Genomic DNA, 24,972 nt, shown 5'->3' on the forward strand with positions numbered 1-24,972 from the left:
ACTTACATTAAATATTATTGCATTCTGTGTAGCGCGGGTGAAACAACAGATTGATATGACGTGCATACACTGTTGTAAGTGACAAAATCTTTCCTGCTGCTGGGTCAGCCGACCTGTGAGTGGCAGTAATGAATTATTTTATTGGAGGTGCAGAAGAGTTGGTCAAAAACAACACATGGATTCTTTCCAGACAAGCCATTTTCTCAGATGCATGTAACTTTTTATTTATATATTTTTTGGAAGTACATACCGGCCCTAACGGCAGTAATGAAGATAGTTGCTCAGCGAAACTCCATTCTTTGCTAAATCCTGAACGTATTTTGACATTATTAAGCTTGAAAAGCTGGTGAATGGCAAGTTGAAGAGTCAAGATTCTGGTTCAGTGACAGATTATGGGGCCCCATTCTGTCTGTGTATGTGTGTGCGCGTGTGTGTGTATATATACAGTTGAAGTCGGAAGTTTACATACACCTTAGCCAAATACATTTAAACTCAGTTTTTCACAATTCCTGACATTTAATCCTAGTAAAAATTCCCTGTCTTAGGTCAGTTACGATCACCACTTTATTTTAAGAATGTGAGATGTCAGAATAATAGTAGAGAGAATGATTTATTTCTGCTTTTATTTCTTTCATCACATTCCCAGTGGGTCAGAAGTTTACAAACGCTCAATTAGTATTTGGTAGCATTGCCTTTAAATTGTTTAACTTGGGTCAAACGTTTCGGGTAGCCTTCCAAATGCTTCAAACAATAAATTGGGTGAATTTTGCCCCATTCCTCCTGACAGAGCTTGTGTAACTGAGTCAGATTTGTAGGCCTCCTTGCTCGCACACGCTTTTTCAGTTCTGCCCACACATTTTCTATAGGATTGAGGTAAATGTAAATGTCAGGGCTTTGTGATGGCCACTCCAATACCTTGACTTTGTTGTCCTTAAGCCATTTTGCCACAACTTTGTAAGTATGCTTGGGGTCATTGTCCATTTGGAAGACCCATTTGCGACCAAGCTTTAACTTCCTGACTGATGTCTTGAGATGTTGCTTCAATATATACACATAATTTTCCTTCCTCATGGCGCCATCTATTTTGTGAAGTGCACCAGTCCCACCTGCAGCAAAGCACCCCCACAGCATGATGCTGCCACCCCCGTGCTTCACGGTTGGGATGGTGTTCTTCGGCTTGCAAGCCACCCCCTTTTTCCTCCAAACATAACGATGGTCATTATGGCCAAACAGTTATATTTTTGTTTCATCAGACCAGAGGACATTTCTCCATAAAGTACGATCTTTGTCCCCATGTGCAGTTGCAAACCGAAGTCTGGCTTTTTTATGACGGTTTTGGAGCAGTGGCTTCTTCCTTGCTGAGCGGCCTTTCAGGTTATATTGATATAGGACTCGTTTTACTGTGGATATAGATACTTTTGTACCTGTTTCCTCCAGCATCTTCACAAGGTTATTTGCTGTTGTTCTGGGATTGATTTGCACTTTTCGCACCAAAGTACGTTAATCTCTAGGAGACAGAATGTGTCTCCTTCCTGAGCGGTATGACGGCTGCGTGGTCCCGTGGTGTTTATACTTGCGTACTATTGCTTGTACAGATGAACGTGGAACCTTCAGGCATTTGGAAATTGCTCCCAAGGATGAACCAGACTTGTGGAGGTCTACAATTTCTTTTCTGAGGTCTTGGCTGATTTATTTTGATTTTCCCATGATGTCAAGCAAAGAGGCACTGAGTTTGAAGGTAGGCCTTGACATACATCCACAGGTACACCTCCAATTGACTCAAATGATGTCAATTAGCCTATCAGAAGCTTCTAAAGCCATGACATCATTTTCAGGAATTTTCCAAGCTGTTTAAAGGCACAGTCAACTTAGTGTATGTAAACTTCTGACCCACTGGAATTGTGATACAGTGAATTATAAGTGAAATAATCTGTCTGTAAACAATTGTTGGAAAAATTACTTGTGTCATGCACAAAGTAGATGTCCTAACAGACTTGCCAAAACTATAGTTTGTTAAAAATAAATTTGTGGAGTGGTTGAAAAACGATGTTCTTACTGTGGAATGCAGTGTTTGGTTTTCGCCAGGCATAATGGGACCCATCTTGTCCAAAAAGTTGACTCAAGTTTGCTAAAAAGCACCTGGATGATCATCAAGACTCTTGGAAGAATGTTCTATGGACAGATGATTCAAAAGAATAACATTTTGGACGACATGGTTCCAGTAATGCCTGGCGAAAACCAAACTCTGCATTCCACAGTAAGAACATCATACCAAAGGTCAAGCATGGTGGTGGTGGTGTGATGGTTTGGGGATGCTTTGCTGCCTCAGGATCTGGACGACTTGCCTTCATAGAAGGAACCATGAATTCTGCTCTGTATCAGAGAATTCTACAGGAGAATGTCAGACCATCCGTCTGTGAGCTGAAGCTGAAGCGCAGCTGGGTCATCCAGCAAGACAATGATCCAAAACACACAATCAAGTCTACATGAAAATTGCTAAAAAGCAACAAATTGGAAGTTTTGGAATGGCCTAGTCAAAGTCCAGACCTAATCCCAATTGAGATGTTGTGGCAGGACTTGAAACGAGCAGTTCATGCTTGAAAACCCACACGTCACTGAGTTAAAGCAGTTCTGCATGGAAGAGTGGGCAAAAATTCCTCCACAGCGACATGAGAGACTGATCAACAACTACAGGAAGCATTTGGTTGGAGTCATTGCAGCTAAAGGTGGCACAACCAGTTATTGAGTGTAAGGGGGCAATTACTTTTTCACACAGGGGAATTGGGTGTTGCATAACTTTGTTTATGAAATAAATGAAATAAATATGTAATTGTTGTGTTATTTGTTCACTTACGTTCCCTTTATCTAATATTAGGTTTTGGTTGAAGATCTGATAACATTCAGTATCACAAATATGCAAAAGTAGAGAAAAATTGAAAGGGGAAAAATACTTTTTCATAGCACTGTATACAGTGGGGAAAAAAAGTATTTAGTCAGCCACCAATTGTGCAAGTTCTCCCACTTAAAAAGATGAGAGAGGCCTGTAATTTTCATCATAGGTACACGTCAACTATGACAGAAAAAATGACATTGTAGGATTTTTTATGAATTTATTTGCAAATTATGGTGGAAAGTAAGTATTTGGTCAATAACAAAAGTTTCTCAATCCTTTGTTATAAACACTTTGTTGGCAATGACACAGGTCAAACGTTTTCTGTAAGTCTTCACAAGGTTTTCACACACTGTTGCTGGTATTTTGGCCCATTCCTCCATGCAGATCTCCTCTAGAGCAGTGATGTTTTGGGGCTGTCGCTGGGCAACACAGACTTTCAACTCCCTCCAAAGATTTTCTATGGGGTTGAGATCTGGAGACTGGCTATGCCACTCCAGGACCTTGAAATGCTTCTTACGAAGCCACTCCTTCGTTGCCCGGGCAGTGTGTTTGGGATCATTGTCATGCTGAAAGACCCAGCCACATTTCATCTTCAATGCCCTTGCTGATGGAAGGAGGTTTTCACTCAAAATCTCACGATACATGGCCCCATTCATTCTTTCCTTTACACGGATCAGTCGTCCTGGTCCCTTTGCAGAAAAAACAGCCCCAAAGCATGATGTTTCCACCCCCATGCTTCACAGTAGGTATGGTGTTCTTTGGATGCAACTCAGCATTCTTTGTCCTCCAAACACGACGAGTTGAGTTTTTACCAAAAAGTTATATTTTGGTTTCATCTGACCATATGACATTCTCCCAATCCTCTTCTGGATCATCCAAATGCACTCTAGCAAACTTCAGACGGGCCTGGACATGTACTGGCTTAAGCAGGGGGACACGTCTGGCACTGCATGATTTGAGTCCCTGGCGGCGTAGTGTGTTACTGATGGTAGGCTTTGTTACTTTGGTCCCAGCTCTCTGCAGGTCATTCACTAGGTCCCCCCGTGTGGTTCTGGGATTTTTGCTCACCGTTCTTGTGATCATTTTGACCCCACGGGGGTGAGATCTTGCGTGGAGCCCCAGATCGAGGGAGATTATCAGTGGTCTTGTATGTGTTCCATTTCCTAATAATTGCTCCCACAGTTGATTTCTTCAAACCAAGCTGCTTACCTTTGCAGATTCAGTCTTCCCAGCCTGGTGCAGATCTACAATTTTGTTTCTGGTGTCCTTTGACAGCTCTTTGGTCTTGGCCATAGTGGAGTTTGGAGTGTGACTGTTTGAGGTTGTGGACAGGTGTCTTTTATACTGATAACAAGTTCAAACATGTGCCATTAATACAGGTAACGAGTGGAGGACAGAGGAGCCTCTTAAAGAAGAAGTTACAGGTCTGTGAGAGCCAGAAATCTTGCTTGTTTGTAGGTGACCAAATACTTATTTTCCACCATAATTTGCAAATAAATTCATTAAAAATCCTACAATGTGATTTTCTGGATTTTTCTTCTCAATTTGTCTGTCATAGTTGACGTGTACCTATGATGAAAATTACAGGCCTCTCTCATCTTTTTAAGTGGGAGAACTTGCACAATTGGTGGCTGACTAAATACTTTTTTTCCCCACTGTATATATATATATATATATATATATATATATATATATATGTGTGTGTGTGTGTGTCAGAGGAGGCTGGTGGGGGGAACTATAGGAGGACGGGCTCATTGTAATGGCTGGAATGGAATTAATGGAACGGTATCAAACATATGGAAACCATATGTTTGACCCCGTTCCATATATTCCATTCAAATCAAATCAAATCTTATTTGTCACATTCGCCGAATACAACAGGTGTAGAACTTACAGTGAAATGCTTACCAAAAAAACACACAAAATAGCATGGTTAGTTAAGAGTCCATAAAACGGCAGCCGTCCCCTCCGGCGCCATTGAATGAAGTTCCAGCCATTACAATGAGCCTGTTCTCCTATAGCTCCTCCCACCAGCCTCGACTGGTGTATGTGTTTGAGGGACAGGATATGTAGACTGATCACTAGAAATAGACTGCGACTTTGGACATTTGAAAAGGTCCCGAGAACTTCGATATATGCATTCCCCTGCGCTCACCTGAATTATTTTTCAATGTTTGCCCAGCACTGGTTGCTGTCACGGATTCTGCCGAGGCTGCTCCTCCTCCTTGCTCGGGCAGGCTTTGGCGTTCGTCGTCCCCGGAGTACTAGCTACCACCGTTGGATGTTTCGATGTTTGTTGGGTTTGGTCTGTCTGTTGCACCTGTGTCCGTTTGTGTCTAATTATGTGTCCTATAAGTTTTCTGCTTTGTGTATGTGAGTTTGTGTGTTGTTGTCACCTGTCCGTTGATGTCAGAGTTTTGTACTCATTTAGTTAGTGTTTTACGCACTGCTTGCGTAATCGCTCGCCTCCAGTGTTTGAGGCCCGTTTATTTTTGTATTGTATATTTGACTAGTAAAGTCTGTTTGACTGAGCTTCTGTGTCCTGCGCCTGACTCCGACACCGCATCCACATCAGCCCCATTGACAGTAGCGAATTCTTGATGCGCGGAGCCAGAGTATGCTGTTTAGACCACTGCGCTACGGCAGTTCACAATGTTCTAGCAAGCCGTAAGAATACTGAGAAATACCTGATGGTAATAGCGTGAAATGTTTTATTATTTTGTTTTAAACCTTCCCCAAACCATAGCCCTAACCGTAACCACTCGAAATTAAACTTAACCCTTTGAGTTGTTTCTGTTTTAACCCTGTAACCAAGCAGAATTAACCCTGTAAACATGTGGAACGAATGCGTCAAAAATAGACGTTCACCCATAATATGTTGAATTTCGAAGGGAAACTATGAGATCTTGTTGGGATATGATGCCTACCTGTCGCCCAGCCTTCCCTGGAAATCCTGGTAACCCAACAAGTCCTGAGGCGCCGTCACGCCCAGCGTATCCCTCCATGCCTCTGGGTCCAGGTAAACCAACGGCACCCTAGGAAATACAAAACAATATCAGACTCAATCTGTCAAGTCTCCATGGAAATACTTGTACAGTGGCTTGCGAAAGTATTCACCCCCCTTGGCATTTTTCCTGTTATGTTGCCTTACAACCTGGAATTAAAATTGTTTTTTTGGGGGGTTTGTATCATTTGATTTACACAACATGCCTACCACTTTGAAGATGCAAAATATTTTTTGTGTGTGAAACAAACAAGAAAAAAAACAGAAAACTTGAGCGTGCATAACTATTCACCCCCCCCAAAGTCAATACTTTGTAGAGCCACCTTTTGCAGCAATTACAGCTGCAAGTCTCTTGGGGTATGTCTCTATAAGCTTGGCACATCTAGCCACTGGGATTTTTGCCCATTCTTCAAGGCAAAACTGCTCCAGCTCCTTCATGTTGGATGGGTTCCGCTGGTGTACAGCAATCTTTAAGTCATACCACAGAGTCTCAATTGGATTGAGGGCTGGGCTGTGACTAGGCCATTCCAAGACATTTAAATGTTTCCATTTAAACCACTCAAGTGTTGCTTTAGCAGTATGCTTACGGTCATTGTCCTGCTGGAAGGTGAACCTCTGTCCCAGTCTCAAATCTCTGGAAGACTGAAACAGGTTTCCCTCAAGAATTTGCCTGTATTTCGTGCCATCCATCATTCCTTCAATTCTGACCAGTTTCCCAGTCCCTGCCGATGAAAAACATCCCCACAGCATGATGCTGCCACCACCATGCTTCACTGTGGGGATGGTGTTCTCGGGGTGATGAGAGGTGTTGGGTTTGCGCCAGACATAGCGTTTTCCTTGATGGCCAAAAAGCTCAATTTTAGTCTCATCTGACCAGAGTACCTTCTTCCATATGTTTGGGGAGTCTCCCACATGCCTTTTGGCGAACACCAAAACGTCTTTAAGCAATGGCTTTTTTCTGGCCACTCTTCCGTAAAGCCCAGCTCTGTGGAGTGTACGGCTTAAAGTGGTCCTATGGACAGATACTCCAATCTCTACTGTGGAGCTTTGCAGCTCCTTCAGGGTTATCTTTGGTCTCTTTGTTGCATCTCTGATTAATGCCCTCCTTGCCTGGTCCGTGAGTTTTGGTGGGCGGCCCTCTCTTGGCAGGTTTGTTGTGGTGCCATATTCTTTCAATTTTTAAATAATGGATTCAATGGTGCTCCGTGGGATGTTAAAAGTTGTGGATATTTTTTTATAACCCATTCCTGATCTGTACTTCTACACAACTTTGTCCCTGACCTGTTTGGAGAGCTCCTTAGTCTTCATGGTGCCGCTTGCTTGGTGGTGCCCCTTGCTTAGTGGTGTTGCAGACTCTGGGGCCTTTCAGAACAGGTTTATATATACTGAGATCATGTGACAGATCATGTGACACTTAGATTGCACACAGGTGGACTTTATTTAACTAATTATGTGACTTCTGAAGGTAATTGGTTGTACCAGATCTTATTTTGGGGCTTCATAGCAAAGGGGCTGAATACATATGCATGCCCTACCTTTCCGTTATTATTTTTTTAAATTTTTTTGAAACAAGTTTATTTTTCTCATTTCACTTCACAATTTTGACTATTTTGTGTATGTCCATTACATGAAATCCAAATAAAAATCAATTTAAATTACAGGTTGTAATGCAACAAAATAGGAAAAACGCCAAGGGGGATGAATACTTTTGCAAGACACTGTAAAGGCATTAGCTATGGGAGCTAACCTGAATATTCAGGTCTTAGCCAGACAAGGTCACTTTTCACTGTAGTGCAGTTGATCCAACCACCTACGCAACGCTACAATACACTACCCCTCTCATCTCCCAACCTTTCCCAGTCCCCCCACTGCCTCCTCCCCATTAATTGGCTGCATATACAGTGAGGGAAAAAAGTATTTGATCCCCTGCAGATTTTGTACGTTTGCCCACTGACAAAGAAATTACCAGTCTATCATTTTAATGGTAGGTTTATTTGAACAGTGAGAGACAGAATAACAACAAAAAAATCCAGAAAAACGCATGTCAAAACTGTTATAAATTGATTTGCATTTTAAAGAGGGAAATAAGTATTTGACCCCCTCTCAATCAGAAAGATTTCTGGCTCCCAGGTATCTTTTATACAAGTAACAAACTGAGATTAGGAGCACACTCTTAAAGGGAGTGCTCCTAATCTCAGTTTGTTACCTGTATAAAAGACACCTTTCCACAGAAGCAATCAATCAATCAGATTCCAAACTCTCCACCATGGCTAAGACCAAAGAGCTCTCCAAGGATGTCAGGGACAAGATTGTAGACCTACACAAGGCTGGAATGGGCTACAAGACCATCGCCAAGCAGCTTGGTGAGAAGGTGACAACAGTTGGTGCGATTATTCGCAAATGGAAGAAACACAAATGAACTGTCAATCTCCCTCGGCCTGGGGCTCCATGCAAGATCTCACCTTGTGGAGTTGCAATGATCATGAGAACGGTGAGGAATCAGCCCAGAACTACATGGGAGGATCTTGTCAATGATCTCAAGGCAGCTCGGACCACTACGCCGTGATGGACTGAAATCCTGCAGCGCCCGCAAGGTCCCCCTGCTCAAGAAAGCACATATACATGCCTGTCTGAAGTTTGCCAATGAACATCTGAATGATTCAGAGGAGAACTGGCTGAAAGTGTTGTGGTCAGATGAGACCAAAATGGAGCTCTTTGGCATCAACTCAACTCGCCGTGTTTGGAGGTGGAGGAATGCTGCATATGACCCCAAGAACACCATCCCCAACGTCAAACATGGAGGTGGAAACATTATGCTTTGGGGGTGTTTTTCTGCTAAGGGGACAGGACAACTTCACCGCATCAAAGGGACGATGGACGGGGCCATGTACCGTCAAATCTTGGGTGAGAACCTCCTTCTCTCAGCCAGGGCATTGAAAATGGGTCGTGGATGGGTATTCCAGCATGACAATGACCCAAAACACACGGCCAAGGCAACAAAGGAGTGGCTCAAGAAGAGGCACATTAAGGTCCTGGAGTGGCCTAGCCAGTCTCCAGACCTTAATCCCATAGAAAATCTGTGGAGGGAGCTGAAGGTTCGAGTTGCCAAACGTCAGCCTCGAAACCTTAATGACTTGGAGAAGATCTGCAAAGAGGAGTGGGACAAAATCCCTCCTGAGATGTGTGCAAACCTGGTGGCCAACTACAAGAAACGTCTGACCTCTGTGATTGCCAACAAGGGTTTTGCCACCAAGTACTAAGTCATGTTTTGCAGAGGGGTCAAATACTTATTTCCCTCTTTAAAATGCAAATCAATTTATAACACTTTTGACATGTGTTTTTCTGGATTTCTTTGTTGTTATTCTGTCTCTCACTGTTCAAATAAACCTACCATTAAAATGATAGACTGATCATTTCTTTGTCAGTGGGCAAACGTAAAAAATCAGCAGGGGATGAAATACTTTTTTCCCTCACTGTAAATCTACATTCAGGGACATCTTGAATAAAGAGATGCATTCCTGACTGGCAGTGATGGACTGGGATCTATAACAGTTTTATGGAAAATAAAGGGAAGTTCATTTTGACCTTAACCTATTGCCGTATTCTAATGTTGTACATATTGACTATATACTACACTGAATATTCTGTCCTGCCACTTCCACAAAACAAACCCAATGAAATGTCATTTCATGGAGAGTATATGTTCTGGACATTGTTATGGAGTGCTCTGTAAATACCATCACTCAGCATGTTCTCTGCAATAACTCTTTCTGTGTTGTTTCCATCACTCCACGACCTCCCCCCATATTCACTCCTTCCCTGTTTCTCTCTTGCTCTTTCACTCTCTCTCTCTCTCGCTCTCTCCGCTTCTCTCACCCTGTTTCTCCCACATACAAAGCAGTCCATAACGATGTAAATGTCCTCTCCACATAACATATTGTGTTGGGTTTGTTTGTTGTAGTACTGTAGTACAGAATGTACGGTTCAGTATATCTCTTTCCTCCCTCTGTACCTCTCTACATCTCTCTCATCTCCCTCTCTCTCCTTCAGTCTTCACTCTTTGTCCACTCTGCATTGTGGTGATGTGATACTTACTTCAACACCAGAGGTCCCAGTCAGCCCCCTCGCTCCTTTCTTTCCTTCTAAGCCCTGTAAAAACACACACAGACACACAATCTAATAATATACACATTCACATAGACAGATACACACAGACACACACACACACACACACACACACATTCACAAAGATATACGCACACATTCCAATGATTTAGTTACCAATAAAAACAAATCCTTAAAAAAAAACTATTGTTTCACCACACAATATTTTGTCTTTAATACTAGATGTCCTGGTTGAAGCACAGATGTGTATAGTGTGATTACTTTAGGCTTAGTTCTTTACTGCAGACTAAATGGACGTATACATATACAGTTCTGTGTAGTGCTCATGGACCTCTAGTCTTGTGTTACTCTAGTAAGGTATATATTTATAAGAAGGCCTAACTTGCCCTCAATATGTGAAGACAACATTCAGGCTCTGTTCAAAACTCCACGCCAAGGCGAATACATTCACAGAAATCCTCTCTATACAGTATCAACTCAATCTGATAAAACAGACAAATAGGCCAACTCACATGTCTTAACAAGACAAAGCTGTTTAGAACTGGGTACAGTATGTAGATAACTCAGCTTGTGTTAGAAAAAATGTAGATCAAAGAATCATATACTTGTACATTATATAACAAATAATCATATTCACAAATGCAAGAATTTCACAGCTGAAAATGTATATTCACATTATTAAGCTGCAGTTAAAATTATTCAGACTTCAAGTGAAATAATACAGACTTTAAATAAAATTATTCAGACTTGAAGTGAAGTAATTCAGGCTTGAAGTGAAGTAATTCAGACTTGAAGTGAAGTAATTCAGGCTTGAAGTGCATAATAGAAAGTTAATTTTTCCCCAAATTCTAACTGATGCCAACTTTCTGTGTGTATTCTCAAGCTTGCCATTCCTTTTCAGATAAGAAAATAAGAAAATGAAAAGTTGCCTTGTGGAAATCAGACGGAACACTTTGAAGCATGAAGCGCACAGTGGGTGGCCAAACAAACATAATTATCTCCTTCCATCTTTCCTTCCTCTTTCCCTTCTTTCCTCATCGCTCTTTCTCTGATATCAAAGACACCGATGCCCAAGCCTGTCTGCATTGTTTTGGCCCAGTCTGATTCCATGGTAATAAAATCGTTTTTTTTTCTCTCCCTTCATGTTTTCTGTTATGGGAAGGTAGCAGAACCAAGCAAAGGGGAGAGAATGCTTACGCGCTGGCACATCGGATTGTTGATCGAGAGCAAAAGGACTGATAGGTTCAAACCGGTTATCTCTACTGTTATCTAATGGCTATCATGTTAGGAACTGCAGTTTGGAAGTGAGTGTCTCCTCTTCTCCCATAGTACTGACAGGTGATTGCTTATTAACCTAACCCTCATGGTGTTCAGTGCCAAGGAAGCCTGTAGGAAGGCTTCTGCAGAAGCCTGGTGCTAACACTTTCTTGACCATCTACAGTACACTGTAACAGTTAATCTAGAGATCCCTGGAGCAGCATGACTCAGACACAGGGATTCACAAAGAATCCCACACACTCACCAGAGTTCCCATTTCTCCTTTTGGGCCCTGTTCTCCGGGTTCCCCTGGTGTTCCCTAGACAACAAAATCACACTCATTTGATTTATTCTTATGTCAATGTGCAAAATGTGACATAGAAATCAATGCTGATAAGGCCTACACAGAGTATTGTATTGGACTTACAGGAAGGCCTGGAGCTCCAACCGCCCCGCGATGTCCAGTGATACCAATGTGACCCTGAAAACAACAATAAGACACATTATATTCAGGTGAAACACTACAGCTACAAAGTCACTTCAACTGGGTATATAAACTTCAGGAGATGAAGTCAAGTCATTCAGTGACAGCCAGGGGTCAGGGGACAGTCAAATGTGTCTTGTTCCACTATGTGCTACACTATCAGCGGTAAGCCTGGTCCCTCAGGTTGAAATGTTGCCCAATAACACTGTGGGAGCATTAAACAGTGTGCAAGTATCTATATTTATTTCAACAGCAGTAAGCACCATATAGTCCTCTAAGGTGCATACCATAAGAATAACAAACCCACATAGTACTGTAGTTCCCAGGCCAAGCTTTGTGGGTACATATTTTATTACAGTGGGCTGCAGGTGGCTCAGACTAAATGGGCTCTATAAATTTACCACTCAGCGCGGGGGAAGCCCCACAGGTTGACCCGGCCGTGGGACACACACACACACACACACACACACACACACACACACACACACACACACACACACACACACACACACACACACACACATACACACAGTTAAGCGTTAAGGACCTTTAGTTTAATGGAATCCTGAAAGTCTCTCAAGCCTCTCAACAACTGCCAAATAAAGATTAGCCACTGTGACTTTGAACCCAGATTCAGTTCAGCAGAAAAATGCTTATAAATGCTTAAAGGCCCAGTGCACTCAAAAACTAGATTTTCCTGTGTTTTATATATTTTCCACACTATGAGGTTGGAATGATACTGTGAAATAGTGAAAATTATGACAATGCCCTTTTAGTGTAAGAGCTGTTTGAAAAGACCGCCTGAAATTTCAACCTGTTTTGGTTGGATGGAGTTTTGGCCTGCTTGGTGACATCACCAGGTGGTAAATTAGTTAATAGACCAATAAGAAAGAGAGTTCTCTGCCAATAACAGCTATGTGTCAGTCTTCCCCTCCCCAATTAGACCAATGCCAGACAGTCCTAGCAAAATTATTGCTTGAGAAATTGCTCTTGCTAAGAAGGATTTTTTTCTTCCTTTTGACAATTTTGATTGAAAATAATCGCAGTTAGGTACTTAATTGTTACTCAGAAATTATTTGATACTGAGAAAACAAACAAACAAAAAAACAGCTGCATTGGGCCTTTAAAGCCATCTCTCTCTCTCTCTCTCTCTCTCTCTCTCTCTCTCTCTCTCTCTCTCTCTCTCTCTCTCTCTCTCTCTCTCTCTCTCTCTCTCTCTCTCTCTGTCTGAGGAGGGCTGCGTTTTGGGAAAGTTTTTAAAGGACGGGAGAACTCTGGTAACCGTGCCGCAGGGGATTCTGGGATTCCACTCTCCACAACTTTCATCTCGTATTGCTAACTTCACACCTGACCTGAACTGTTTGTGTGTGTGTGTGTTTAATCAGTGTGAGTTTTCAGTGTCTACACCAATAGCACCAGATTTCCTCCTGGCTTATCCCTAGGAATTCAGTAATCCGGGATGCTCCGTGTCTCAGATATGCATGTGTGGTCTCAACAGGCCTACTTTTCAACCCAGCACCAAAAGAAAAGAAAGTAAACAGAACAGAAAAACTACCTGAAAAGTGATTTTGTGATGCATTTGATGTTGTGGTTTTTATGCTGGTTTTACCTGATATCCCTCATCTCCAGGCTCTCCACGATCTCCTCGCTCGCCCGGTGGACCCTTCCAAACCACACACAGCATCAGATGAGCAGGGTGACCACTTTGTAACAAAGTGTACATTAGGGCTCTGAATCTTTGAGGAACGGCTGTATTTCACCTTATACTCTCTGCCATGCATCATCTTAGTTCAGGCTGGAGTGAAACACTAAGGGCCATTGTATCTGTCATAGCATGGACTTTTGCCCTACGCCAACTTGTACCCACACAATACCCTCTTTCTCATAGGTTACACTGCTTACAATCTGTACTGAGGGCCATCTACTATACCACTTTGGACATCCACTCTCTTGGACCTCTGTCAAGCATGGTTGGACAGCTATACCTCAAGCAACACCACTATTAGAAAACTCTTATATAACACTTTAATAAGGTGGCATTTTGGATCCCCCCTCTGACTCAGCCCTAAGCCACTTACTGGTTCACCTAGTGGCCCGGCAGGTCCTGGGATCTTACTGTCTTCTCCGGGGTAACCCTGAAACACAACACGCCAAAATATCACACTCTGACACAACAAACTTAATCAACTCATAACTCAGGACATTTAGCCTAAAATATGCTGAACACGGCAATCTAAGATTTATAGGGCTCTATTTTAATAAACGTAATGCAATGGTCAATCTAAGCTCTGGTGGTAGCGCTATAGGTCCAGGGGTGTGTCCGAAATATTTTCACAGCTGTTATTATGAGCGCAATAGCTGGCGGTGGCACAAAAGGTCTGGGTTTTGATGAATAAACAAGTTGTAGGTGTAACAAGGGTTTGACCACTCACTGGCCAATCATGGCTCAATACTATATGTCTCAAGTTCTGTAGGTTATTGACGGTCTTTGCGCTGTCTTCAACTCCAATTCGGCTAGGGGCATGGAATATCCTAGTCCATTAAGGCTTGATACTACAGTTTATTAAATAGCATAGGCTATAGTAATGAGTGATAGCAACAGAAGAAAAAATTGAGTGTTTGCTCAATATGTTTGGAGTGTTGACAGTCAACATTGTTGTAATTGGCTTTAACGAGTATTTGACCTTTACGCATCGCACTTCTCCTCAAATAAAAAATACTGGCTCCCATAAATTGTATTGTATGTGTGAGGCATGTTCTCAATAAGCAAGATATAAATGTTTCTAAATACGAGTTTCACTAGATTATCTAATCTCTCGTTCCATGATGGGCATATAGCCAGTTTTTTTTTTATGCACATCCAAAATAATAACAAGCACTGGCTAAAATAATGTAATAGCCTACATAGATAAAAAGGGGATGTCCGCTCACCGTTCTGCTGCTGCCAAACTTGATCTTTTAATAAAGCTTTGGTGATTAAGATTTATTTCAAAGTGGTCTCACGAGCGTAACCCTTTATTGATAGTCTTGACTAGGGTTGCAAAGGGAGGTTATACTACTGGAAACTTTTGAAGTTTACCAGTAAACTACCTACATTTTGGTATTTTTAAAGGATTTCATGTAATCTATCACCAGACATCTAGTGGCCTTTTTGGGTACTTCAGATTATCAGAGGTGTCATATATGTCCTTCTGTGTGGCATATGTAAAATATATGAAATATTTCTTTCAATAAAAACTAGAATGAAAAAGCAGTAAAACATAATCCTAAATATTGGCGTTTAATAGGATGGTTTCAGCATAAAATCTCCTTTATATACAGTACCAGTCAAAAGTTTGGACACAGCTACTCATTCAAGGGTTTTTCTTTATTTTTACTTTTACTATTATCTACATTGTAATCAAGAATGGCATGTAGTAACCAAAAAACTGTTAAACAAATCAAAATATATTTTATATTTGAGATTAATCAAATAGCCACCCTTAGCCTTGATGACAGCTTTGCACACTCTTGGCATTCTCTCAACCAGCTTCATGAGGTAGTCACCTGGAATGCATTTCAATTAACAGGTGTGCCTTCTTAATTTGTGGAATTTCTTTCCTTCTTAATGCGTTTGTGCCAATCAGTTGTGTTGTGACAAGGTAAGGGTGGTATACAGAAGATAGCCCTATTTGGTAAATGACCAAGTACATATTATGGCAAGAACAGTTCAAATAAGCAAAGAGAAATGACAGTCCATCATTACTTTAAGACATGAAGGTCAGTTAATCAGGAAAATATTAAGAACTTTGAAAGTTTCTTCAAGTGCAGTCACAAAAACCATAAAGCGTTATGATAAAACTGGCTCTCATGAGGACCGCCACAGGAAAGGAAGACCCAGAGTTACCTCTGCTGCAGAGGATAAGTTCATTAGTTACCAGCCTCAGAAATTAAATCCCAAATAAATGCTTCACAGAGTTCAAGTAACAGACACATCTCAACAACAACTGTTCAGATGAGACTGAATAAGGCCTTCGGTTGAATTGCTGCAAAGGAAACACTACTAAATGACACCAATAAGAAGAAGAGACTTGCTTGGGCCAAGAAATACGAGCAATGGACATTAGACCGGTGGAAATCTGTCCTTTGGTCTGATGAGTCCAAATTAGAGATTTTGGTTCCAACCGCTGTGTCTTTGTGAGACGCAGAGTAGGTGAACGGATGATCTCCGCATTTGTGGTTCCGCTGTGAAGCATGGAGGAGGAGGTGTGATGGTGTGGGGGTGCTTTGCTGGTGACACTGTCAGTGATTTATTTAGAATTCAAGGCACACAACCAGCATGGATATCACAGCATTCAGCAGCGTTACACCATCCCATCTGCTTTGTGCTTAGTGGGACTATCATTTGTTTTTCAACAGGACAATGACCCAACACACCTCCAGGCTGTGTGAGGGCTAGTCGACCAAGAAGGAGAGTGATGGAGTGCTGCATCAGATGACCTGGCCTCCACAATCACCCGACCTCAACCCAATTGAGATGGTTTGGGATGAGTTGGACCGCAGAGTGAAGGAAAAGCAGCCAACAAGTGCTCAGCATATGTGGGAACTCCTTCAAGACTGTTGGAAAAGCATTCCAGGTGAAGCTGGTTGAGAGAATGCCAATAGTATGCAAAGTTGTCATCAAGGCAAAGGGTGGCTACTTGATATTTTGATTTGTTTAACACTTTTTTGGTTACTACATGATTCCATATGTGTTATTTCATAGTTTTGATGTCTTTACTATTATTTTACAATGTAGAAAATAGTAAAAATAAAGAAAAACCCTTGAATGAGTAGGTGTATCCAAACTTTTGACTGGTACTGTATATATACAGTGGGGGGAAAAAATATTTAGTCAGCCACCAATTGTGCAAGTTCTCCCACTTAAAAAGATGAGAGAGGCCTGTAATTTTCATCATACGTACACGTCAACTATGACAGACAAATTGAGGGGAAAAAATCCAGAAAATCACATTGTAGGACTTTTAATGAATTTATTTGCAAATTATGGTGGAAAATAAGTATTTGGTCACCTACAAACAAGCAAGATTTCTGGCTCTCACACACTTGTAACTTCTTCTTTAAGAGGCTCCTCTGTCCTCCACTCGTTACCTGTATTAATGGCACCTGTTTGAACTTGTAATCAGTATAAAAGACACCTGTCCACAACCTCAAACAGTCACACTCCAAACTCCACTATGGCCAAGACCAAAGAGCTGTCAAAGGACACCAGAAACAAAATTGTAGACCTGCACCAGGCTGGGAAGACTGAATCTGCAATAGGTAAGCAGCTTGGTTTGAATAAATCCACTGTGGGAGCAATTATTAGGAAATGGAAGACATACAAGACCACTGATAATCTCCCTCGATCTGGGGCTCAAGTCAAAATGATCACAAGAACGGTGAGCAAAAATCCCAGAACCACACGGGGGGACCTAGTGAATGACCTGCAGAGAGCTGGGACCAAAGTAACAAAGCCTACCATCAGTAACACACTACGCCGCCAGGGACTCAAATCCTGCAGTGCCAGACGTGTCCCCCTGCTTAAGCCAGTACATGTCCAGGCCCGTCTGAAGTTTGCTAGAGTGCATTTGGATGATCCAGAAGAGGATTGGGAGAATGTCATATGGTCAGATGAAACCAAAATATAACTTTTTGGTAAAAACTCAACTCGTCGTGTTTGGAGGACAAAGAATGCTGAGTTGCATCCAATGAACACCATACCTACTGTGAAGCATGGGGGTGGAAACATCATGCTTTGGGGCTGTTTTTCTGCAAAGGGACCAGGACGACTGATCCGTGTAAAGGAAAGAATGAATGGGGCCATGTATCGTGAGATTTTGAGTGAAAACCTCCTTCCATCAGCAAGGGCATTGAAGATGAAACGTGGCTGGGTCTTTCAGCATGACAATGATCCCAAACACACCGCCCGGGCAACAAAGGAGTGGCTTCGTAAGAAGCATTTCAAGGTCCTGGAGTGGCCTAGCCAGTCTCCAGATCTCAACCCCATAGAAAATCTTTGGAGGGAGTTGAAAGTCCGTGTTGCCCAGCGACAGCCCCAAAACATCACTGCTATAGAGGAGATCTGCATGGAGGAATGGGCCAAAATACCAGCAACAGTGTGTGAAAACCTTGTGAAGACTTACAGAAAACGTTTGACCTGTGTCATTGCCAACAAAGGGTATATAACAAAGTATTGAGAAACTTTTGTTATTGACCAAATACTTATTTTCCACCATAATTTGCAAATAAATTCATTAAAAATCCTACAATGTGATTTTCTGGAATTTTTTTTCTCATTTTGTCTGTCATAGTTGACGTGTACCTATGATGAAAATTACAGGCCTCTCTCGTCTTTTTAAGTGGGAGAACTTGCACAATTGGTGGCTGACTAAATACTTTTTTCCCCCACTGTATATATATAGTATGTGTATTTATTTGGTATTACTATTTTTCAGGGGGTACTGCAGCACCGTCAGCACTCTTACTTCCCATGACTATGGAGGTTGATTCACCTTTCAGCAGGACAATTATCTAAAACATAAGGCCAAATCTACCCTGGAGTTGCTAACCAAGAAGACAGTGAATGTTTCTGAATGGCTGAGTTACAGTTTTGACCAGTGGAGGCTCCTCAGAGGAGGAAGGGGAGGACCATCCTCCTCAGTGAATTTTATAAAAATGAAAATAGTAAAACATTAAAAAAATTATCCTTTTAAAATAAACTATCCTAAATATATTCACGTCCCCAACAAATTGATTAAAACACACTGTTTTGCAATGAAGGTCTACAGTATTCTCAGCAGCACTCTGTAGGTTAGCACCATGGTGTAGCCGGAGGACAGCTAGCTTCTGTCCTCCTTTGGGTACATTGACTTCAATACATAACCTAGGAGGCTCATGGTTCTCACCCCTTCCATAGACTTACACAGGAATTACGTCCTCCAACCTATCAGAGCTCTTGAAGCATGAGATGACATTTTGTCCACCCAATCAAAAGATCAGAGAATTAATCTAGTACTGAACGCATAAGCTACAGCTAGCTAGCACTGCAGTGCATAAAATGTGGTGAGTAGTTGACTCAAAGAGAGAGAAAGACAACAGTTGAACAGTTTTGAACAAATTAATTTCTTCCTAAATTAAGGAGAAGCGAGAGAGAGAGAGAGAGAGAGAGAGAGAGAGAGAGAGAGAGAGAGAGAGAGAGAGAGAGAGAGAGAAAGCTATATTTGGTTGTATTGTTTTTTTACTTTCACTTTCACATCGCTAGCGAATGCAGCTAGCTAGTTTAGCCTACTCAAACACCCGGCTCAGAGAGGGATGCTACGTTAGCTAGCTGGCTATGGCTATCCAACACTGGAGGTAAGCTTTTGGTTTTATTAATTTATTGCCACAGGAACCCACCGGAGTAACTGCTAAACTGCTTTCTGACTGTACACTGTACTGCTTGATTGTAGCTAGCAGGTTTACTAACGCGTTAGTTCTAATAGCTATGTTGACTATGACGTGACAACGATGTAGTCTGTGTATAGCGGTTATAGCGGCCTGTGTGTAGTTGTTATAGCAGTCATGATGTGAAGGTTTGGCTTGGAAAGGTTTTTTCGCCTGGTCACAGACAGCTTATGTGTTGTGCACTGTAGTCCACAAGCGACGGGAAAAGATGAGAGGAGGAGAGCGTGTAGATAGTTGCGAGAAGGAATTATATATACAACGATCAGGGGTGTATTCATTCCGCCGATTCTGTTGAAAAACTTTTCTTAAACAGAAGCAAACGGAATGAAACTGTGATAAAAATACCTGAATTTGTCCAATAGAAATTCACATTTGCAACTGTTGGACTAATGATTACTCCCTAGATCAGCTAGATGCAGGCAAGAGTGTGCAGCGGTATTGAATGTGTCACTGTCTGTCACCTTGATTACTCAAAATTCTCTATGTTGTAAACTTTCATTCATAGTAGTAACCTCATGATGGGTACAGAGACAATTTTAGTATAATGTAGTAGCCTAAACCTATTGATGTTACATTGAGCTGGGTGAATGGAATATGAATGACCGTCATCTAATATGCTGTAATAGAAATAAGGCCATGCTCATAAGACCCTCATCTTAAATTGGCACCGACCATCACTGGTTTTGACTTAAACCTATTTGAAAATCTATGGCAAGCCCTGAAAATGTTTTTTTTGCAATGATCAACAACCAATTTGACAGAGCTTGAAGAATTTTGAAAATAATAATAGGAAGATGTTGCACAATACAGGTGTGGAAAGCTCTTAGAGACTTACCCAGAAAGACTCACAGCTGTAATCACTGCCAAAGGTGCTTCTACTAAGTATTGAGTGTCAATACTAATCTAAATCAGATATTTCTGTATTTCATTTTCAATACATTTGTAAAATATAGGGTAAATGGGTGAGAAAAAAACGAAACATTTTAATCCATTTAAGATTCAGGCTGTAGCACAACAAAATGTGGAATAAGTCAAAGGGTATGAATACTTTCTGAAGCAACTGTACATGGCGTATATTTTCAAAAGGATAAAAACATAATACTGTGTGCCGAAGGAGGACAATAAGACATGCAAATGCTCAGGTTACCTTTTCACCTTTGGGCCCAGGAGGTCCGATGAATCCTGGCTTACCAGCGTGGCCCTAAGAATAACCAAACCCATGATTATTCACCTGACAAGTCATATGCTGCATACCATTCAAAGAACCCATAACTCACTGTAGACAGATAGTACAATAACACATAACTTGACACGGCGTAGGTTGTCAACAAGTGTTAACAGTGTTAATCATAATGCTTTATTTTAAACACACTAAGGTTAGCAAAGGAGAGAGATATTTCCCTGGTATAATGACTTATTTGGCAGGCCCTCAGAAATCACTCAAAAACTTGGGTGGGGTGTGTGAGTGAACTAAGAGTGAGTGTTCAATACAAACGTACTAAATAGGTACAACGTGAACTTGTGGTGCCTTACATCGTTATGTAACTAAAAACCAGATTTAGACTGGCAATGACCTGGCATCCCCTTGAGTTGCCAGAGGATTTGGTTATAAGGGTTTGAGGTTGACCATATCCAATTTACCTTTCTTCTTTGTTCCTGTTTGGCTAGGTGTGTGTTTGCTGTGGTATTATTGATACATTATGTTGGCTAGTTGTGTTTGACTAAAAACCAGAATGAAGACTGACAATGGCCTGGCTGTGGAGGTGCCAAAGAATTTGGTTTTAAGGGTTTGGTGATTAACTTTACCATATCCAGTCTGACTTTCTTCTCTGTTCTGGCTTGACATTCTGTTTGCTTTGGTATTGATACGACACATGTGCTCTGCTGTCTAGTTGTATTTGGCTGCAGAGCGCTGTTGGTGTATGGGTGTGTGTGTGTAAGCTTGGTATTGATTCGACACCAGGTGTTCTGTTGTCTTGTGTTGGACTAGAGAGAAGCCAGAAGGCAAGGCAGCGGCCACGGCCACACCTTGCTTGTCAGAGGAAAAGATGGTTCCAATCCACACATTATTTCACTTCAAGAATGAAGGTTCAAAGCCAATGCAGAAATACACAGAAAGAGACAGGCAGGGGAGTTGGCAATGAATGCCACCTCTTTAGGGAACTCTGGAATGGGCTTAAAGAGATTTAGAGATGACCTGAGGGCATGTTGTGTTCAGTGGGATGTGTAGGAACAGAGCAAAGTAGAGCAAGGGCCATGTCAGATCCTCTCAGATTCTTTGGGGTAATCTCTCTGAGGCAGTGTTTGACTTGGACTGAAATAAGTGCCGTTACTCATTTTGGGTACCGGTACTGTTTATATTTAGGTGCAGGAGCTCCACAATACTTATGATCTAATATTCTATAACAGGAACAGGAGCTCAAGCAGTAGAACATTTGAGATGCCGGTACTCAGCACTGGTGAGCTCCTGTCGAAGTCAAGCACTGCTCTGAGGTGAAAAGAGACAAATATGATAAGGACACTCTGGAGTCATGACTTGTTGTGAGTGACATGATGTCACCATAACAGAACAGGACTTAGATGTTGTTGTTAGTGATTGAAGAGACACACACCCTTAGGAATCACTTTAGAGTTTGTTGAACAAGTGTGTGTGTGTGTGTGTGTGTGTGTGTGTGTGTGTGTGTGTGTGTGTGTGTGTGTGTGTGTGTGTGTGTGTGTGTGTGTGTGTGTGTGTGTGTGTGTGTGTAAGAGGAGAGAGAGAATAAGTGAGTGAGTGAGACCGAGAGAGACATCAACTGAAGAGGAGAAAGAAAGATCGAGAGAGACAGAGGGAGTGATGGAGAGAAAGAGAAAGATTGAGAGAAAGAGAAGTGTGTGTATGTTGTTATTGTAGCCAGACAGCTGTAACTCACCGTGTATCCTGCCATTCCAGGCATCCCCTCAGGCCCCATAACTCCGGGACGACCCTGAAAATAATGCAGAAAACAGCCACACATTCGTTTTTACAGCCATTTGTTTTGATATTCTATCTTTAATATGTGGTAATGCTAAATATAACCTAGGAACTGAGGAGTTGTATGACACTAAGACATACATCTTTCCCTTCCCCGGTTATCACAACAGAGTTTTCACGGCCTAACACTAGAAAAGGAGTTCTGTTCTCTACTGAAAGGAGAATCCTGGCTTATTCTTCATTTTCCTGTGTGATCCCGTGCTGCAGGGGAAAAACGATTATTTGTGTCCTCTGCTCTGTTTCTGACATCAGGCTTTTACAACTCATAATAGAAAACCTAACAGGCCTATCGCTTGTCCTCAAATACTACCGGATTAGCAAGCTGCTAATTGCTATACAAAACGTACAGTTAGGACTACAACTACTGTTCCCTGAAGGAGGGAAACGGGGTATAACACAGCTATGGCGGGAGTTCGAGCGCTAGCGCCATCTACTGAAGAACATTAGAATCATGCCTGACAAGGCCAATGAACACCATGCCTCAACGGAAGCCCCGCCTTCCCCAGGTGATAAACTAGAGGCACAGATTCATTCCTTCAATTCAGTACCGCTCTTCACCAAGCTCAGAACTGGGCGGCACGGGGCCGAACAGGTGTTGTATCTCGTTTCCCTCCTTCAGGGAACAATAGTTATAGTCATAACTGTACATTCCCTTTCAGTCGGTCAACTTGGTACAACACAGCTATGGGGACATGAAATCCCGCTACAAGCCGACCCCAGCGGACACCAATTGAAATGGCCCACGGCAGACCACCCAGAGATCCAACCCAGGAAAACCTGCAGTACCCGGGTATTGTGCAATCTGTGTGCTGCCTAATGACCCTCTCCTGCCCCAGCCGTAAGCACACTGTGGACTACACTGGGGGCAGTGACATCAAAGACATAAAACCTCAGAAAACGGTGTGTGGTGAGGCCCAACTTGCCACACCACAAATATCTCCTACAGGAAACCCTTTAAACAACGCCCGAGATGCCACCAGACCCCAGTGTTAAGGCGCCCAGGGAGATGCGTCGCCTGAAGTGAGGGAAGTCCACACCGGACAAGAGGAACCAAGACCGAACCCCTCCCTGTCTGTTGATGTATGCCACCACTGTCCCGATGTCGGTCCTCATGTTGGTCTAGCACAGTCCTTCTCAAATAGTGGGGCGCGCCCCCCTGGGGGGGCTCGGAGCGATGCCAGGGGGGGCGCGTGTGACCCCGGGGAACATGCTTTTTTTTGCCGCAGGGAGTAGGTTTTTTTTGCACCGAACAAGAGCACACAGCACAGAGCAGGAGATATGAAGTGCAGATAACAAACCCTTAAGAGACACCATGGAAACATATCTAACAGGGATGAAAAGAAAGACGGAGATAATGAGACAAAGTCTCCCGAAAGCTAAGACGAGGAAATATGACGAAGCGTATGTAGCGCTTGGCTTCACTGTGACTACGGTGGGAGACGAGGAAAGACCGGTATGTTTACTGTGTCTAAAAATGTTGGCAGCTGACAGCATGAAGCCAAATAAATTAAGGCGTCACTTAAAGACATTACACCCCAATCACGCTGATAAGCCTCTTGAGTTTTTTTCAGCGAAAAACGTGCGAATATTGCCAACAATCGTCCCGCTTTGTGAATGCTACTTCAGTAAACCAGCGTCATATAAGGTGGCGTACCAAATTGCTCAGTGCAGAAAACCCCACTCCATAGCAGAGGAGCTGATACTGCCTGCAGCATTAGACATGGTCTCTGTCATGCTGGATGACGCAAGTGCTGCAAAAATAAAAACTATCCCTCTGTCCAATGACACTGTCGCCAATGACACTGTCGCCAGACGTATAGATGACATTGATAACGATCTTAAAGAACAGCTGGTAAACTCAAAGACAAACTTTTTGCCTTACAGTTCGATGAAGCAACTGACAGCAACAAAGACTGTTTATCGTTTATGTACATTTTGACATGACAAACTCCCTGTGTGAGGATCTACTTTTTTTGTAAATATGTCAGAGACAGAGCCACAGCTGAAGAGCTATTCAAAATGCTGGACTGCTTCCTGACTGAGAATGGGCTAAAGTGGGAGAACTGCATTGGTGTTTGCAGTGATGGTGCACAGACCATGGCAGGGATGAGAAAAGGACTTTGGGCACTCATCAAGAAGGCCTCACCTAATGCTGAGTGGACACACTGTGTTATACACAGAGAAGCACTGGCATCAAGGCACCTTTCCTCTGAATTAAGTGAGGTTATGACTGACATTGTAGGTGTAGTCAATTTCATAAAGACCAGACCACTAAAAACAAGAGTCTTCTCTGCTATCTGTGAGGAGATGGGAGCTGAACATCAAGCTGTGCTGTTTCACAGTGAAGCAAGGTGGCTGTCATGAGGAAAAGTCTTGTCCCGAGTTTTTGAGCTCAGAGAGCAGATAAGAATGTTTTCGGAGCAGGAGCACAAGTATGACCTCGCAGAAAAATGTAGTGATGAGAACTTCCTGGCAAAGCTGGCCTACCTGAGTGACATATTTGGAAAGCTAAATGAACTAAATCTACAGCTTCAAGGGAAAGATAAACACCTCAGGTCACAGACAAGATCAGCTCTTTCACTCGAAGGCTTGCAATGTGGGGCAGGCGACTTGATGAAGGAAATACTTATTCATTCGAGAACCTGCATGAATTTGTTGACACTACTGACTATGATGCCACCTCAGTGATTCCATATATTAAGGAGCATATTTCATCACTGATGGGATTCTTT

General features: G+C 42.3%; 1 protein-coding gene across 1 annotated transcript in view; it reads right to left on the minus strand.

Annotated features, from left to right (window-relative positions):
* Positions 1–24,972, minus strand: part of LOC121540458 (collagen alpha-1(XXIV) chain) — a gene marked incomplete at its 5' end in the record, with an annotated part of 76,042 nt that overhangs the window by 30,372 nt on the left and 20,698 nt on the right. Inside the window, 8 exons of the mRNA XM_045213605.1 lie at positions 5,821–5,928; positions 9,993–10,046; positions 11,545–11,598; positions 11,707–11,760; positions 13,373–13,426; positions 13,842–13,898; positions 20,375–20,428; positions 22,140–22,193. Coding sequence (XP_045069540.1) covers positions 5,821–5,928; positions 9,993–10,046; positions 11,545–11,598; positions 11,707–11,760; positions 13,373–13,426; positions 13,842–13,898; positions 20,375–20,428; positions 22,140–22,193 — 489 coding nt within the window. The remainder of the gene's footprint in view (positions 1–5,820; positions 5,929–9,992; positions 10,047–11,544; positions 11,599–11,706; positions 11,761–13,372; positions 13,427–13,841; positions 13,899–20,374; positions 20,429–22,139; positions 22,194–24,972) is intronic.

The sequence above is a fragment of the Coregonus clupeaformis genome, unplaced genomic scaffold, assembly GCF_020615455.1.
Source record: "Coregonus clupeaformis isolate EN_2021a unplaced genomic scaffold, ASM2061545v1 scaf0127, whole genome shotgun sequence".
NCBI classification, from domain to species: Eukaryota; Metazoa; Chordata; class Actinopteri; order Salmoniformes; family Salmonidae; genus Coregonus; species Coregonus clupeaformis.